Consider the following 18,933-nt stretch of genomic DNA (forward strand, 5'->3'; position numbering starts at 1 on the left):
TCCAAATCAGACACTTGTACTTCAAAGGATACCATCAAGTAAGTGGAAGACAACCCACAGAATGGGAGAAAATATTTGCAAGTCACATAGAACTTAACTTATCTCCATAATATATAAAGAACATTTACAACTTAATAAAAAGGCAACTCAATTTAAAAATGGGGGGCGTGGTGGGGTGGCTCACACCTGTAATCCCAGCACTTTGGGAGGCCGAAGCAGGTGGATCACCTGAGGTCGGGAGTTTGAGACCAGCCTGGCCAACATGGAGAAACCCCTTCTCTACTAAAAATACAAAATTAGCTGGGCGTGGTGGCATGTGCCTGTAGTCCCAGCCACTCGGCAGGCTGAGGCAGGAGAATCGCTTGAGCCCAGGAGGCGGAGGTTGCAGTGAGCCGAGATCACGCCATTGCACTGCAGCCTGGACAACAGAGCGAACTCTGTCTCAAAAATAAATAAATAAATAAATAAATAAATAAAATAAAATAAGACAAAAATAAACAATAAAATAAATAAATAAAATAAAATAGGCAAAAGAGCCAGGTGCAGTGGCTCACACCTGCAATCCCAGCACTTTGTGAGGCTGAGGCAGAAGGATTGCTTATGCCCAGGAGTTTGAGACCAGCCTGGGTAACATAATGAGACCTGCTCTCTACAAAAAATTTTAAAAATTAGCCAGGTGTGGTGGCGTGCCACCGTGGACCCAGTTATTTGGGAGGCTGAGGGGGGAGGATCACCTGGGTCTGGGAGGCTGAGGCTGCAGTGAGCCGTGATTGCACCACTGCACTCCAGCCGGGGCAACAGAGTGAGACCCTGACTCAAATTAAGAAAAAAAAAAGGCAAAAGATTTGAGCAGGCATTTCTCCAAAGTATAAAAGTTATACAAATGGCCAATAAGCACATGAAAAGATGCTCAACATTATTAGTCATCTAGAAAATGCAAATAAAAACCACAATGAGATACCACTTCACACCCACTAGGATGGCTCAAATCAAAAGAACTGACAATGATATGTGTTGGACAGGATCTGGAAAAACTGGGATTCTCTCTCTCTCTCTTTTTTTTTTTTGAGGGCCAAAGAACTCATTTATTTTTACTCATAGAAAGTACAAGTATTAGCCTGGCATGGTGGCTCACACCTGTAATCCCAGCACTTTAGGAAGCTGAGGCGAGTGAATCACCTGAGGTCAGGAATTTGAGAGCAGCCTGGTCAACATGGCAAAACTCCGTCTCTACTAAAAATACAAAAATTAGCTGGGCATGGCGGCGCATGCCTGTAATCCCAGCTAGTCGGGAGGTTGAGGCAGGAGAATCGCTTGAACCCGGGAGGTGGAGGTTGCAGTGAGCCGAAATAGCGCCACTGCACTCCAACCCGGCAACAGGAGACTCCGTCTCAAAAAAAAAAAAAAAAGAAAAAGAAAAAGTTCTAAAATTAGATAGTGGAGGCTGTGCACGGTGGCTCAGGCCTGTAATCCCAGCACTTTCGGAGACCAGGAGTTCGAGACCAGCCTGGGCAACATAGGAAGATCTTATCTCTACTAATAATAAAAAAAATTAGCTGAACATAGTTGCCTGTGCCTGTAGTTCTGGCTGCTCAGGAGGCTGAGGCAGGAGGATCCGTTGAGTCAAGAAGCTCGAGGTTGCAGTGAGCTACGATTGCACCACTGCACTCCAGCCTGGGTAACAGAGTGAGGTCCTATTTGAAAGCAAGCAAACAAACAAACAAGCCAATGTAAACTTACAGATGAGTTGCAAACGTAGTACGAAGAGCTTTCGTACACTCTTCATTCAGCTTTCCTTAATGTTATATATATGTCTATATATATACAACTATAGGACAGTTATCAAAATTAAGAAATTAAAGTTGGAACAATACTATTTACTAAACTACAGATTTTATTTGGATTTCCTCAGCTTTTCTGCTAATGTCTTTTTTTTTTTGAGACAAGGTCTTGCTCTGTCACCTAGGCTGCAGTGATGACGTGATCTTGGCTCATTGTAATCTCCACCTCAATCCTTGGACTTCAGCCTCTCAAGTAGCTTGGACTACAGGCATGTGCCACTACACTTGGCTAATTTTTGTGTTTTTTGTTGAGATGGGGTTTCACCATGTTGTCCAGGCTGGTCTTCAACTCCTGGGCTCAAGCGATATGCCTGCCTCTGCCTCCTAAGAGTGCTGGGATTACAGGCGTGAGCCACTGCACCCAGCCTAATGTCTTCTTTTTGTTATAAGATCCAACAGAAGATTCCACATCTGAAGATCTTTTTGTTTTTTAAAATCTGTCACCAACATATTACCTACCCTTTAAAAATTTTGCAAAAGGTATAAATTTGAAAAATATATCCACATTGATCTCATTCAAGTCATTGATACAACTATTTAACAGGATACGATTACCTAGCATAGCCTGGGTACAGTTTGTAATTTTTTTTTTTTTTGTGAGATGGAGTTTTGCTTTTGTCACCCAGGCTGGAGTGCAATAGCGTGATCTCGGCTCACTGTAACCTCTGTCTCCTGGTTTCAAGCAAGTCTCCTGCCTCAGCATCCCTAGTAGCTGGGATTACAGGCACCTGCCACCATGCCCAGCTAATTTTTGTATTTTTAGTAGAGTCAGGGTTTCACCATGTTGGCCAGGCTGGTCTCAAACTCCTGACCTTAGGTGATCAGCCAGTCTCGCCATCCCAAAGAGCTGGGATTACAGGCGTGAGCCACTGCGCCTGGTCAGTTCGTATTTTTTTTTTTTCCGTAGGGACAGGGTTTCGCCATGTGGTCCAGGCTAGTTTCAAACTCCTGAGCTCAAGTGATCTGTCTACCTTGGCCTCTCAACTGCTGGCATTACAGGCGTGTGCCACCATTCCCAGCTAATTTTTCTATCTTTTTTGTAGAGAAAGGATCTCATTATGTTGCCCAGGTTGCTCTCAAACTCTTGGGCTCAAGCGATCCACCTGCCTTGGCCTCTCAAAGTGCTGGGATTATAGATGTGAGCCACTGTGCCCGGCCCACTTGGGTATAGTTTAAAAATTCTGATACCCAGAGTGTGCCTCAGATCAATTAAATCAGCCTCTGATAGTGACCCAGGCATCAATATTTTTAAAGCTCCCCAGCTTATTCCAATGTGCAGCCAAGAGTGATAACCACTGCCTGTATGTCCATGGTTAAGGGAACTTCAACCCATTTTGCTAACATGTAGCCTTTGGGTATGGTTATTCAACCAATTAAACATTCAGTATACATTTCTCCAAAAAGCCACTGTGCGAGATTATCAAATGCCTAACTTTAATGAGGACATACCAATAATGGAATTTGATCTACCATTCTAAGAATTCTTTTTTTTGACTGGCGCAGTGGCTCACACCTGTCATCTGAGCACTTTGGGAGGCCAGGGCGGGCGGATCGCCTGAGGTCGGGAGTTCGAGACCAGCCTGACCAACATGGAGAAACACCATCTCTACTAAAAATACAAAATTAGCCGGACGTGGTGGCGCATGCCTGCAATCCCAGTTACTTGGGAGGCTGAGGTGGGAGAATCGCTTGAACCCGGGAGGCGGAGGTTGCAGCAAACCAAGATCATGCCATTGCACTCCAGCCTGGGCAACAAGAGCGAAACTCCATCTCAGAAAAAAAGAAAAAAAATTCTCCATCTCCCGGGTTCAAGCAATTCTCTGCCTCAGCCTCCCGAGTAGCTTGGGATTACAGGTGCCCGAAACCATGGCTGGTTAAGTTTTGTATTTTTAGTAGAGATGGGGTTTCACTATCTTGGCCAGGATGGTCTTGAACTCCTGACTTCGTGATCCACCAGCCTGACCTCTCAAAGTGCTGGGATTACAGGCGTGAACCACCGCACCCGGCCATTCCAGGAATTCTAACAAGAAGGATATATTTGTCTGTCATGACTTTCTTTTGTACTAAACCCAGACTGATTCCTCATGATCAGTAATTCTTTCTCTAAATTAGTAGTTCTCTACTAGGGGGATTTTGTCCCCTCCCCCAACAGTTGACAATGAATGTTTGGAGGCATTTTGGTTGTCACAGCTGAGGGAGGGAAGGGAGGATGCTATTGGCATCGAGTGAGTAGAGGCCAGGTATGTTGCTAAAGTCTACAATGCACAGGGAGTCCCCCACAACAAAGAATGATCCATCCCCAAATGTCAACAGTGTTGAGGTTGAGATTGTCCTAAATCCCAAGTCCCATAGGAAAAGTTTGGCTCACAAAGACTAATTTCTTTTTTCTTTTTTCTTTTTTTTGAGACAAGAGTCTCACTCTGTAGCCCAGGCTGCAGTGCAGTGGCGCAATCTCGGCTCACTGCAACCTCCGCCTCCTGGGTTCAAATGATAATCCTGCCTCAGCCTCCCAAGAAGCTGGGATTATAGGTGTCTGCCACCACATCCGACTAATTTTTATATTTTTAGTAGAGATGAGGTTTCACCATGATGGCCAGGCTGACCTCCTGACCTCAAGTGATCGGCCCTCCTCGGCCTCCCAAAGTGCTGGGATTACAGGCGTAAGCCACCATGCCAAGCCACAAAGAGTAATTTCATTGTTTTCATAATTTCAGAGAGAAAAAGCAGAATTCCTTATGCTGTATTTTCTCATCTTAATAATATCTATCTCCCCAGGTTTGGATTCCTAGAGCAATGTTAGAGCTATAAAAGTAAAAGAGTTCTGAAATTTACTGATTATCACAAACTTCAACAGTGCTAACTTCTCCAAGCTCTAAGGTTTTTGTTTTTGTTTTGTTTGAGATAGGGTCTCCTGCAGTCTCCAAGGCTTGAGTGCAGTGGTATCATCGCTCACTGCAGTCTTGAACTCCTGGGCTCAAGTGATCCTCTCCCTTCAGCCTCCTGAGGAGCTTGGACTACAGCAGGGGTGTCCAATCTTGGCTTTCCTGGGCCACGTCGAAAGAAGAATTGTCTTGAGCCACACATAAAACACACCAACACTAACAACAGCTGATGAGCTAAAGTAGCAACAACAACAATGAAATCACAGAAAAAAAAAGGCTCATAATGTTTTAAGAAAGTTTATCAATTTGTGTTGGGCCCTATTCAAAGCAGTCCTGGGTTGTATGCGGCCCATGGGCCACAGGTTCGACAAGCTTGGACTATAGGCATGTACCACCATGAGTGGCTAATTTTTACTTTTTTATAGAGATGGGGCTATGTTGCCAGGCTGGTCTTCAGCTCCTGGCCTGAAGCAATTCTCCCACTTTGGCCTCCCATAAAGTGCTGGGATTATACATGTGAGCATTGTGTCCGGCCAACCTCAGTCTTGTAGCTATAGGTGTTTTTGCTAGAAATAATGCATGTGGTTTACAATTCTGATAACAGTGCAAGTGATGATACAATATACACTTTTTAAAGCTCCCCAGCTTTTAAAGCTGCGTTAGCTCTTCTGCAATGAAGAAAGCAAGAAGGAAGGAAATACAGTAGTCCCCCCTTATCCTCGGGAGATCCCACTGCAGGATTCCCAGGGGATGCCTGAAACCATACAGAGTACTGATCACTAAATAAATAAACACACACACAAACACACACACACACAGTTTTTTCCTATAGGTATATACCTATAATCAAGTTTAATTTATAAATTTGGCACAGTAACAAATGAACAGCAATAACCAATAAGAAAACGGAACAATATACCGTACAAAAGTTATGTGAACATGGTCTCGCTCATTCTCAAAATATCTCATAGTACCATGCTCACCCTTCTTGTGTTGATGTGAGATGATAAAACGCTTATAAGATAAGATAAAGTGAATGACTTAGGAATTCTGATGTAGCTAATATCAACCTTCTGACTATACCTAAGAAGGGGGATCATCTTAGGGTGATCCTGAATCACTGAGTCATGCTGATGTCCACAGATGGGTGTCAAAAGCCGATGATGTCAATGACTAACCAATGGGAGCACGTACAGCGTGGTTATGTTGATTCATATCCAGGACAGGGTGGTGCAAAATTTCATCACGCTACTCAGAACAGTGGACAATTTAAAACTTAAACTACTATGGAAGGGACTATGACTGCTTCTTAGGGTAGCAGATATTCTAGATACTCTTCAGCAAAATGGACTCCAGGCTGTATCTGATAGGTTTCAAAAGACTTCACAAAAGGCATGTTAGTGTACACACATGACTGGGATTAACATTCTAGAATTTTAGGACTCAATGGTACACCACTGAGGTATTGAAATGAATTCAACTGTAAATTTAGATTATGGTTCTGAGGTGGAGATGCATAAAAATGAAAAGTTAAAACAAATACCAACACAATTGGGTATTTCTGGGTACTAACGTTCCAGGTAATTATCTTTCTCGACTTTCATTTCTAATGTTAATAGTTAGCAATATCAATAATATTGTTTATAAAAGAAATATTGTCCAGCCCTCTCCCTCTCCCTCCCCCTCTCCCCACGGTCTCCCTCTCCCGCTCTTTCCACGGTCTCCCTCTGATGCCGAACCGAAGCTGGACGGTACTGCTGCCATCTCAGCTCACTACAACCTCCCTGCCTGATTCTCCTGCCTCAGCCTGCCGAGTGCCTGCGATTGCAGGCGCGCGCCGCCACGCCTGACTGGTTTTCGTATTTTTTGGTGGAGACGGGGTTTCGCTGTGTTGGCCGGGCTGGTCTCCAGCTCCTAACCGCGAGTGATCAGCCAGCCTCGGCCTCCCGAGGTGCCGGGATTGCAGACGGAGTCTCGTTCACTCAGTGCTCAATGGTGCCCAGGCTGGAGTGCAGTGGCGTGATCTCGGCCCGCTACAACCACCTCCCAGCCGCCTGCCTTGGCCTCCCAAAGTGCCGAGATTGCAGCCTCTGCCCAGCTGCCGCCCCGTCTGGGAAGTGAGGAGCGTCTCCGCCTGGCCGCCCATCGTCCGGGATGTGAGGAGCCCCTCTGCCTGGCTGCCCAGTCTGGAAAGTGAGGAGCGTCTCTGCCCGGCCGCCATCCCATCTAGGAAATGAGGAGCGCCTCTTCCCGGCCGCCATCACATCTGGGAAGTGAGGAGCGTCTCTGCCCGGCCGCCCATCGTCTGAGATGTGGGGAGCACCTCTGCCCTGCCGCCCCGTCCGGGATGTGAGGAGCGTCTCTGCCCGGCCGCCCCGTCTGAGAAGTGAGGAGACCCTCTGCCTGGCAACCGCCCCGTCTGAGAAGTGAGGAGCCCCTCTGCCCAGCAGCCACCCCGTCTGGGAAGTTATGAGCGTCTCCGCCCGGCAGCCACCTCGTCCGGGAGGGAGGTGGGGGAGTCAGCCCCCCGCCCGGCCAGCCGCTCCATCCGGGAGGGAGGTGGGGGGGTCAGCCCCCCGCCCGGCCAGCCGCCCCATCCAGAAGGGAGGTGGGGGGGTCAACCCCCCGCCCGGCCAGCCGCCCCGTCCGGGAGGGAGGTGGGGGGGTTAGCCCCCCGCCTGGCCAGCCGCCCCGTCCGGGAGGTGAGGGGCACCTCTGCCCAGCCACCCCTACTGGGAAGTGAGGAGCCCCCCCGCCCGGCGAGCCGCCCCGTCCGGGAGGTGAGGGGCGCCTCTGCCCGGCCGCCCCTACTGGGAAGTGAGGAGCCCCTCTGCCCGGCCAGCCGCTCCGTCCAGGAGGGAGGTGGGGGGGTCAGCCCCCCGCCCGGCCAGCCGCCCCGTCCGGGAGGGAGGTGGGGGGGTCAGCCCCCTGCCTGGCCAGCCGCCCCGTCCGGGAGGTGAGGGGCGCCTCTGCCCGGCCGCCCCTACTGGGAAGTGAGGAGCCCCTCTGCCCGGCCAGCCGCTCCGTCCGGGAGGGAGGTGGGGGGGTCAGCCCCCCGCCCGGCCAGCCGCCCCGTCCGGGAGGCGAGGGGTGCCTCTGCCCGGCCGCCCCTACTGGGAAGTGAGGAGCCCCTCTGCCCGGCCAGCCGCTCCGTCCGGGAGGGAGGTGGGGGGGTCAGCCCCCCGCCCGGCCAGCCGCCCCGTCCGGGAGGCGAGGGGTGCCTCTGCCCGGCCGCCCCTACTGGGAAGTGAGGAGCCCCCAGCCCGGCCAGCTGCCCCGTCCGGGAGGGAGGTGGGGGGGTCAGCCCACCGCCCAGCCTGCCGCCCTGTCCGGGAGGGAGGTGGGGGGGTCAGCCCCCCGCCGGCCAGCCGCCCCGTCCGGGAGGGAGGTGGGGGTTCAGCCCCCCGCCTGGCCAGCCGCCCCGTCCGGGAGGGAGGTGGGGGGGGTCAGCCCCCCGCCGGCCAGCCGCCCCGTCCGGGAGGGAGGTGGGGGTTCAGCCCCCCACCTGGCCAGCCGCCCCATCCGGGAGGTGAGGGGCGCCTCTGCCCGGCCGCCCCTACTGGGAAGTGAGGAGCCCCTCTGCCCGGCCACCACCCCGTCTGGGAGGTGTACCCAACAGCTCATTGAGAACGGGCCATGATGACAATGGCGGTTTTGTGGAATGGAAAGGGGGGAAAGGTGGGGAAAAGATTGAGAAATCGGATGGTTGCCGTGTCTGTGTAGAAAGAGGTAGACATGGGAGACTTTTCATTTTGTTCTGTACTAAGAAAAAATTCTTCTGCCTTGGGATCCTGTTGATCTGTGACCCTACCCCCAACCCTGTGCTCTCTGAAACATGTGCTGTATCCACTCAGGGTTGAATGGATTAAGGGCGGTGCAAGATGTGCTTTGTTAAACAGATGCTTGAAGGCAGCATGCTCGTTAAGAGCCATCACCACTCCCTAATCTCAAGTACCCAGGGACACAAACACTGCGGAAGGCCGCAGGGTCCTCTGCCTAGGAAAACCAGAGAACTTTGTTCACTTGTTTATCTGCTGACCTTCCCTCCACTATTGTCCTGTAACCCTGCCAAATCCCCCTCTGCGAGAAACACCCAAGAATGATCAATAAAAAATAAAAAATAAAAAAAAATAAAAAAAAAAAGAAATACTGTCCAAACTTTATTAAGGTGCTCATGTTAACACTTAAGGTTTCAGATTTTCAAACTTGGGATGTTCAAACAGTAGGTATAATACAAATATTCCAAAATCCAACAAAATCTCAAATCCAAAACATTTCTGTTCCCAAACATTTTCGTAAAAAAAAACCCAAAAAACCAAAAAAACAAAAAAAACAACTGGCCGGGTGCAGTGGATCACGCTTGTAATCTCAGCACTTTGGGAGATTGAGGTGGGTAGATCACAAGGCCAGGAGTTTGAGAACAGCTTGGCCAACATAGTGAAATCCTGTCTGTACTAAAAATACAAAAAATTAGTCAGGCGTGGTGGCGGGCACCTGTAATCCCAGCTACTCGGGAGGCTGCGGCAGTAGAATTGCTTGAACCCGGGAGGGGGAGGTTGCAGTGAGCCGAGATTGCGCCATTGCACTCCAGCCTGGGTGACAGTGCGAGAATCTGTCTCAAAAAAAAAAAAAAAAAAAAAAAAAAGACCGGGCGCAGTGGCTCACGCCTGTAATCCCAGCACTTTGGGAGGCCGAGATGGGCGGATCATGAGGTCAGGAGATCGAGACCACCCTGGCTAACACGGTGAAACCCCGTCTCCACTAAGAATACAAAAAATTAGCTGGGCGTGGTGGCGGGTGCCTGTAGTCCCAGCTACTCAGGAGACTGAGGCAGGAGAATGGCTTCAACCCGGGAGGCGGAACTTGCAGTAAGCTGAGATCGCGCTACTGCACTCCAGCCTGGGTGACAGTGCAAGACTCTGTTTCAAAATATAAATAAATAAATAAATAAATAAAAATAAAAAACCCTTGGGAGGCCGAGGCAGGTGGAACATTTGAGGTCAGGAGTTCAAGACCAGCCTGACCAACATGCTGAAACCCCGGCTCTACTAAAATTCAAAACTTAGCTGGGTATGGTGGTGGGTGCCTGGAATCTCAGCTACTCAGGAGGCTGAGGCAGGAGGAGAATCACTTGAACCCGGGAGATGCAGGTTGCAGTGAGCCAAGATTGCGCCACTGCATTCTAGCCTGGGCAACACAGTGAGACTCCTTCTCAAAAAAAAAAAAAAAAAAAGAAAAAGAAAAAAAGGCCAGGGGCAGTAGCTCAAATCTCAAATCCAAAACATTTTTGTTCCCAAACATTTTCGTAAACAAAACAAAACAAAACAAAAAAACTGGCCGGGTGCAGTGGATCATGCCTGTAATCCCAGCACTTTGGGAGACTGAGGCGGGTGGATCACAAGGTCAGGAGTTTGAGACCAGCCTGGCCAACATAGTGAAATCCTGTCTCTACTAAAAACACAAAAAATTAGTCAGGTGTGGTGGCGAGCATCTGTAATCCCAGCTACTCAGGAGGCTGAAGCAGGAGAATCACTTGAATCCGGGAGGTGGAAGTTGCAGTGAGCTGAGATCACACCACTGCACTCCAGCCTGGGCAACAGAGTGAGAATGCATCTCAAAAAACAAAAAAAACTCAACCTGTACCCAAACAAAAATCTCAAATTTCTTCCCTCTTAAATAAAAATGTTTTTTGGCTGGGCGCGGTGGCTCATGCCTGTAATCTCAGCACTCTGGGAAGCTGAAGTGGGTGGATCACAAGGTCAGGAGTTCAAGACCAGCCTGGCCAAGATGGTAAAACCCCATCTCTACTAAAACTATGAAAATTAGCTGGGCGCAGTGGCAGGCACCTGTAATCCCAGCTACTTGGGAGGATGAGGCAGGAGAACCGCTTGAACCCAAGAGGCGGAGGTTGCAGTGAGCCCAGATCGTGGCACTGCACTCCAGCCTGGGCAATAGAGTGAGACTCCGTCTCAAAAATAAATAAATAAATAAAATAAAATAAAATAATTTTTTTTGTTGTTTAGACAGGGTTTCGCTCTTGTTGCCCAGGCAGGAGTGTAATGGTGCAATCTCCGCTCACGGCAACCTCTACCTCCTGGGTTCAAGTGATGCTCCTGCCTCAGCCTCCCAAAGTAGGTGGGATTACACGCGCCCACCACCATGCCCAGCTGATTTTTTTGTATTTTTAGTTGAGATGGGGTTTCATCATGTTGGCCAGGCTGGTCTCGAACTTCTGGCATCAGGTGATCCACCTGCCTTGGCCTCCCAAAGTGTGGGGTTACAGGCATGAGCCACCACGCCCAGCCAATATTTTTAAAGGCTCTTGGCCAGGCACAGTGGCTCACGCCTAAATCCCAGGAACTTGGGAGGCCAAGACGGGTGGATCACCTAAGGCCAGGAGTTCAAGACCAGCCTGGCCAACATGGCGAAACGCTGTCTCTATTAAAAATACAAAAATTAGCCAAATTAGACAGGCGTGGTGACACACACCTGTAGTCCTAGCTACTCAGGAGGCTGAGGCGGGAAAATCACTTGAACCCGGGAGGCAGAGGTTGCAGTGAGTTGAGATTGCTCCACTGCTCTGCAACCTGGGTGACAGAGCAAGACTCTGTGGGGGAAAAAAAAACAACTCTTATGATTACATAGCATTTACCATAACTCGTCAAATGTAAAGTCAACCCTGACCATACTTCAGTAAATTTTATCTTAGAAAAAACAAGTTCCCGCCCAACAGTAGTCCCAGCTACCAAGGAGGCTGAGGCAGCGGTAGGATCCCTTGAGCATGGGAGCTAGTCTGCAGCCTAGGCAACATAGTAAGAGCAGGTCTCAAAAAAAAATTCTTTTAATATTTTAACCTGGCCGGGTGTGGTGGCTCACACCTGTAATCCCAGCACTTTGGGAGGCCGAGACGGGCGGATCACCTGAGGTCGGGAGTTCAAGAGCAGCTTGACAAACATGGAGAAACCCCATCTCTACTAAAAATACAAAATTAGCCAGGTGTGGTGGCACATGCTTGTAATCCTAGCTCCTTGGGAAGCTGAGGCAGGAGAATTGCTTGAACCCGGGAGGCGGAGGTTGCAGTAAGCCGAGATCACGCCATTGCACTCCAGCCTGGGTAACAAGAGCGAAACTATGTCTCAAGAATAAAAAAAAAAATTAACTTTATTTTGTTTTACATTTTAGAGACAGAGTTTCACTCTCTCGCCCAGGCTGGAGTGCAGTGGTGTGTGATCATGGCTCACGGTAGCCTCAAACTCCTGGACATGCCACCACGGCCCGGCTAATTTTTCTTATTTTTTGTAGAGATGAGGGTCTTGCTATGTTAACCAGGCTGGTCTTGAACTCCTGGCCTCAAGTAATCCTCCTGCCTCAGTCGCCCAAAGTGTTGGGATTTATAGGCATGAGCCACTGCGCCCAGCCTGAAACCTCATTTTAAAAGTTTTTATCAGACTAGGACCCCAAGATGGAGTCGGCTGTACCAGTGAAGGAGAAGAAACTCCTGGATGTCAAACTAGCAGAACTGCCAAACTAAATATTAACGTGTGATCTCACACAAGAAGGCACTGTTGGAGCGTTCAGAGGTTACTACAGGTATTATGACAAGCACTCCAATGTGAAGAAAGGGAGCTTCGACGGTGGTGCTGTGGTGCTGGCAGCTTACATGCTTTTCCATTATTGTCTTTCTGAAAAGGAACACAAGCATGGGCAGCTACAGAAGTAAAACAAGAGGGCCGTTGCAGAGCACTCACTCCTGGATAATCTCCCTAGTTTAGTGTCAGCTGATTAGCAACCTTAATTTCCTCTGCATCCTGAATTTTCTCTGGTCATGTAACATATCATATTTACAGGTTTTAGGGATTACGAAGTGGATATCCTTGGGGAAACCATTATTCTATCTTCATTGGTTCAAATAATTCAGGGTTTGCTCATTCAGTGAGGTCATTTTATTGAGCACTTAATATATTTTAGTCTCTAGTTGGCTCTGGGGCATACATGAAAAAACAGAATCGTATCTCATTTGCTTGTATGTAGCTGATAATTCATTGATCAGTGTAGTTAATGAAAGTTATTTTAACACAGAGACCATATGTAAGTAACTCTCCCTATACACTGGTGTAGTGAAATTCCAGTAAAGGCATTTTTTTTTCTTTGAAGCACAGCAATTATGCTGCTGATGAGAAATTTTACTTTGAAGAAAATGTGGTATAGTGAAAAAAGTAAGGTTTTTAAAAGACAGGCAAACTAGAGTTTAAAGATTGTTACTGGACTTCTCTGGGCCTCAGGCTTCTCTTTTGTAAAATGAGGGTAAGATTATCTACCTCAAAGTGTTGTTTATTGTAAGGATTAAACAGGAGTACGTGTTCCCCTGGCACAGTAGTCCACAAATGCTAATTGTCTTTCTCTTCTGGTATTTTAAGTATCTAACATTCATTTCAATATTTCTTTTCTTTTTTTTTTTTTTTTTTGAGAAGGAGTTTCACTCTCGTCTCCCAGGCTGGAATGCAAAGGCGTGATCTCGACTCACTGCAACCTCTCCCTCCTGGGTTCAAGCGACTCTCCTGCCTCAGCCTACCAAGTAGCTGGGACTACAGGCGCTCCACCATGCCCACCTGATTTTTTTTGGATTTTTTTTTTCTTTTTAAGACAAAGTCTCGCACCGTTGCCCAGGCTGGAGTGCAGTGGTGCAATCTCCACTCACTGAAATCTCTGCCTCCCGGGTTCAAGCGATTCTCCTGCCTCAGCCTCCCGAGTAGCTGGGATTACAGGCGCCCACCACCACGCCCAGCTAATTTTTTGTATTATTAGTAGAGACGGGGTTTCACTATGTTGGCCAGGCTGGTCTTGAACTCGTGACCTCGTGATCCATGTGCCTTGGCCTCCCAAAGTGCTGGGATTACAGGCGTGAGCTACCACACCCAGCCTCATTTCAATATTTCTGTGACTTGCTTTGCGCTAGCCTGTGATGCTTTATGTAAATTAAGTAGTAGACATAGTCCCTGTTCTCAGATAAAACAAGTTATTGGTAGCATAATACACTTGCACGCATGAAGCAACTAACAAAAGATCGGTAAACAAGTGGGCTCCATGAAAGTGTGGGACTTGGTTAGGAAAATATACAATGAGGTAATTAAGGCTGCTTTCCTCTTTACCTTAAAGAAACGAAACAAGTAAACAACACTTAATCCACGTATCCTAAAGGGGAAATTTGGGACTGTCTACTTGAATTTTGGAGGTTGCAAGGGCTTTTTATTTTTATTTTTTTCCCTCAGATGGAGTTTCGCTCTTGTTGCCCAGGCTGGAGTGCAATGGCACCATCTCGGCTCACTGCAACCTCCGCCTCCCAGGTTCAAACGATTCTCCTGCCTCAGTCTCCTGAGTAGCTGGGATTACAGACGTCCACCACCACGCCTGGCTAATTTTTGTATTTTTAGTAGAGACGGGATTTTGCTATGTTGGCCAGGCTGGTCTCGAACTCCTGACCTCAGGTCATCCGCCCACCTTGGCCTCCCAAAGCGCTGGGATTACAAGCGTTAGCCACCGCACCCGGCCTTGCATGGGCTTTTGAACAGTCATTTCTGAATTATTTCCTGGATCCCCAGGAGTCCACAAATGTGAAGGAAAGGGAAACTCAAATAGATCCTTCCGGTAATTTATTCTGCTTTACCCTTTAGGTAAAGGTAAAAACTACTAGATCAAGTAAACTTTGGAATTATTTGTGGACTTTAATCGTCCGTATTTCTGCTGCATTCAATTATCAAATATCAGTCAAGTGTTTTGAGAAACAAATATTCAGTAGCCACAGAAACCTAACAGGCCTATGTTTGCTTTGTTTTATTAACTCCTTGGAGGGACAGAACACTACCAATTACACCCACAAACGTTATCGACATCAACAGAACTGTAAATGACAACACGGCAATATTCTGCACTTTCCCTATGCCTAGGAGCTAATTCCACTTTACATATATTATCTTATTATTTCACACATTAACCCTGGAGGCATGTTTGGAGTTGCCTAATTTTTATGTACACTTTTGATAAGGAACTAACAAAAATAACTTGCTGAAGGAAGAAAAGGGAGACTAAGTCCAGAACTGAATGAAAAGCACATGGTTTCTTCATCCTCCATCACCAGGCTGTCTAACGAGGCTGAAGAAGTACCATCCATGAGTAAGTGCGTCAAGGGCAAACAAACATCATCGCATATGGACAGCGGTGTGAAATTCGAGAAATCCGAGGAGGGTTAACAACAACAAAAAGCACACCACCACGCCGATCTTCCTCGGGTCCCAGGTTGGCAACTCAACGCCCGGGAGGAATTCCCCCGGAGGCGCGCCGGTCCTACTGGCCTCACTCCCTACCTCCTGGAGGTCCGGAGTCCCGCTCCTTTCCCTCAGCGGTACAATACCCGTGTCGGTCCATTCCTTCACCGTGAGTTGAGGACTAGTTCTCCAGACTAGGCGACCGGCACACACCGCCTGGGACCAGCTCCAAAGCAGCGGTCCTGCTACTGCGAAGTAGGCTCAGGTCAACCGGCAGGAAACGACTCAACGCGCAGCCGCCGCGGCCTCCAACCACCGGTGGGCAGAGGGGCGCTAGGCAGTCCTCGATCCGCTCGCCGCGATCCGGCGGAGGAGGAGGAGCAGGGGGAGGCGAGCCGCAGCGCCGCGGCGAGGAGCCCAGGGAGGTAGGTTGTCGTGGGGTTCGGTCCGCCATTCTGGCAATTCCAGTCAAACGGCAAGCCCCGACCCGCTCGGCCCGTCCCTTCCTCTCCTGCCCCTGCAGCCGACAGGAATGGAACAGTCCCGCGGGGGGGATTGTGGGAGGCGCACGCGCGAGGGGTGGAGGGTGGTGGGGGGGGCTGGCGGCGGCGGCGGCGGCCGTGGCGGCGGTTGGTGGCCGTGGGGGCGGGGAAGGGGGGGGAGGAGAGAAGAGGAGGTGGAGGAGGAGGAGGAGGAGGCTTGGGCTTGCGCCGTTGAAGGTACGCGTGAGGGCCTGCGCCGGCGCCGGCTTGACAGGGCCTGAGGGGGAGTGAGGGACTGGACGAGGGGGTTCCTGTGGGTGAGCGCGTACGGGCTGGCTGGCGCGCGGGGCGGCCGAAGGTGGTGGTTGGTGGGAGCAGCCAGCGACGAGCCCGTAGACACTCGTACGCGTGCGGGCGGGCGTGCGCGCTACGCGGACGGAGTCGGGCGGAGCGGGGGACGGTGGGGAAGAACGCGAGGAGGGAGGAGTGGGAGGTTGGGGGGGCGCTAGGCGCCCTTCGCTCCCTCCCTCTGGAGGAGCTGCCGCCGCCACCGCCGCCACTCTGCTGCTGCCGCCGCCGCCGCCGCCGCTCCCGCCGCCATTTTGGGTTCGCTTTGCGGAGGGGAGACGATCCCAGTCTCGGTTGCGGGACCCGCCTCCCCTCAGTTTGCCCCCTTTAGCCCTCCACCTTTCCCTTCTCCTCTCTCGCATTTCCGCCAGTCCGCTTACCCGCTGGCCGCCTCCTGACAAGCGGGAGGGATCCGCCGTGGACCCAGGGAAGCGGAGGAGCCTGGCGGCCACCCCCTCTTCCCCACTTCCCTGCACTCTCATCGCTCTCGGCCTCGGCCTCGGCCTCCGACACGGTGAGTAGAACGATTTGGGCCGGCATTCGGGCCTAAGCACTCTCTCAGCGATTGAATCCTGGGCTTTCTGGGAGCCACTGTCATCTCCCGGACCTGGACCTCTGGGAGAGCAGTGGTGAAGATGGGGGAGGGGAGAGCAGGGAGGGGATCCTGAGCCTACCGGGAAGTCCCTCCAGGCGGGGTGAAGGGGTGTCCCTGACAGGCAGACTCCCGGAGGGGGCTGGAAAGTAAGCGAGTGGAGGCGGAGTCGGCTGTGCCCCTGACAGGTTAGTTTGTGTTTGTAGGCATGATCGGAGCCTCCCCCATAGTCCAGTTTGTGTGTGTTTAATTAAGGGATAAGAGTGGTCGAGGACACGATCTTGAGAGGGGATTTTACCTGTGTGACAAGGTCTGTGGTGTCCCTGCCGCGTTGAACGGTATGTGGGAACGACAGGATGATCTCAGTGTTGTAAGTTTAATAAATGTCACTGGTTAGTTTGTACATGGAAAGAGATGTTTTTGGTTTAGAAGACAGATGGTCTGTTGGTGTGTAGCGGCTGTGTTGGTGTGTGTATGCGAGGATGGCAAGTGTTTCCGGAAGAGTTTGCCTTTATTTGTGTAAGTGTAATGGAGTTCCCCTTATAAGTTAGCTTATTTCTTGAATAAATGTTGGGAGGTTCCTTGCAGGTTGATATGTGTGTGTATTTTAGGGATTGGGAGCCCCTAGTTACTTGTTGGGAAGGAGCGGCAATGGTAGTGTTCTGTACAGCATGTGTCTGTGAGGTCAGGGAGGGGAGAAACTTAGCGTAGCCAGTTGTGGTCTTAAGAATAGTTTGTGCCTTTGGTTAGAGTGAGTTGTGTAAATGTGAAGGGCCAAAATATCTTTAACAGAATCATTGCTACAAAGCTGTAAAGAATGGTGGCCTTATTTGTTGTCGCGGGTTTATAGTAATAGTTTACAATACAGTAAGAAAGCTCTTTCAGTTTCTTTGTGATACTGAATCTCTGTGAAAATGGTAGGATGCTTTCTTCCATTTTACAAAATAGGAAATTTAGGCATAAGGAGAGAACTTCTCCAAGGCCACATGTTAAATTGGTGACAAAGTTGGGACTGTAACTCCCATATTTTCACTACTACTGCAGCAGTATATTCAGCATACCATGGTGCCTCAGGAAGTCTTTGTCGGCAAATCTGAGTATGCTGGAAAGGTAGGAGCACATAAGACTGGTTGGATTGTATTTGGGGGAGACCGATTGTGTCAGATATGTATGTGGAACATAGCTGTCCTTGCCGAGTCTGACCTGTATGAAATGCATATCCATGACTATATTATTTTGGATTTATGGAGGAAGCAGAGCATTTCTGACACTTGAGGTTGTATGTGTGAGGGAGAGAAGGCTTTCACAGCTTAACTTGTACCAGAGCAGCTGCATGGGTGCTGACAGCTTAACTTGAAATCTGTGGGAGGAAGGATCCTTTTTCATTCATTCATCAAATATTTGTTGACTGCTTGTTCAATAAACGGTCCATGCCTTGGCGTGAGGATAATCAAGGTGTCTCTGTAAATAGCCTGGGTACAACGTGAGGGGAGTTGTTTTGACAGTGGTGGGTATTAAGTTGAGGGAGGCGGTGTGGAATTAAAACCAGAGAACTGTTTTTGGGTTCTGGTAATTGTTAATACATGTGCCTGTGGATGTTGGAACTTCTTGGCTGGGCTGAAGGAATCCTTTGAAAGACTGATTTCATATAGTAAGAATCCCTCTATGAATATGAGGAAAGAATGCATAAACTAAGCCACTTAACTGTATTCTTCTGAAAAATGGGATGTTTCTTGATAGGCTAGATGAGTGGTTCTTAAAATTTTTTGGGGTCACATCCTTTTGAGAATCTGATGAAGGACACTGGGCCCTCAAATTAGAAGATGAGCATAAGCACAATCACATGATTTATATATATGATTTTAGGAACTTAAAATGTAATGAAATAGAGCCAATTTATATTTAGGTCTCATTTGAAAACCTTTCATTTTCATTGTTTGGGTGTGTGGATGTTAGTATGGGTTTAAGATGAAAGAGTCTATGATAGTATTTGAACATGTTGACAGGAGAACTTTAGGGTCCATGTTTTTTATTCTTTTTATCATCTGCAAACTTATTTCTTCAGTATTAGTAAAGGACTCTGAATTTGGTGATAAGGGAATATAATATAGCACAAGTATCTATGGCTTTGTTCTTTGTCAGTATCTTTTTGTTCCTAAACTCTGAGAAGTGGGTTTGTCTTTTTTCAGTTTTGGATTGGGCCTGAGGTGATTTGAAGCTCTTGTCTTGGAGTTTAGCTTAGTTATAACAAACACTGAGTTAATCCTATGCAGGAGACACAAAAATCAATAATATATGGTCTCTGTGCTTGAAGAGATGCTAATTCAGTTGAGTCTGAATTGTTTGATGGTGGCAGCTCTCAAAAGGACAAGGAAGAGGGAAACATTCCTAGAAGTTGAAATTTTGTTACCCAATTGCAAAGAGATTTTTGCCACTACTTACTCTTTGAATAAGCATAAAGTGTTTATACTCTGTATGCAGCTTTGTACTTTAAAAAAATATGTTTTGTATCATCTTGTGCTTTTT

At 48.8% G+C, this 18,933-nt stretch overlaps 2 protein-coding genes and 1 pseudogene across 6 annotated transcripts in view; 1 reads left to right on the plus strand and 2 right to left on the minus strand.

Annotated features, from left to right (window-relative positions):
- Positions 1-1,958: 1,958 nt before the first annotated feature.
- LOC129533363 (uncharacterized) lies at positions 1,959-15,145 on the minus strand (annotated as a pseudogene).
- Positions 14,540-16,297, minus strand: LOC101132842 (WAS/WASL-interacting protein family member 1-like). The gene is given in 2 exon segments (XM_055361480.2): positions 14,540-15,964; positions 15,967-16,297. Coding segments are annotated over 2 exon segments (1,044 nt in total). The 3' UTR covers positions 14,540-15,251.
- Positions 15,612-18,933, plus strand: part of ASH1L (ASH1 like histone lysine methyltransferase) — a 230,256-nt gene continuing 226,934 nt past the window's right edge. For 4 of the 5 annotated variants that reach the window (XM_063694311.1, XM_063694317.1, XM_031010717.3 and 1 more), the window contains exon 1: positions 15,691-16,329. The gene's annotated coding sequence lies outside the window, so the exon portion shown is untranslated. Of the gene's footprint in view, positions 16,330-18,933 lie in introns of all 5 variants that reach the window. The other variant, XM_063694310.1, reaches the window with a different exon arrangement.

Source organism: Gorilla gorilla, chromosome 1, assembly GCF_029281585.2.
Source record: "Gorilla gorilla gorilla isolate KB3781 chromosome 1, NHGRI_mGorGor1-v2.1_pri, whole genome shotgun sequence".
Taxonomy (NCBI): domain Eukaryota; kingdom Metazoa; phylum Chordata; class Mammalia; order Primates; family Hominidae; genus Gorilla; species Gorilla gorilla.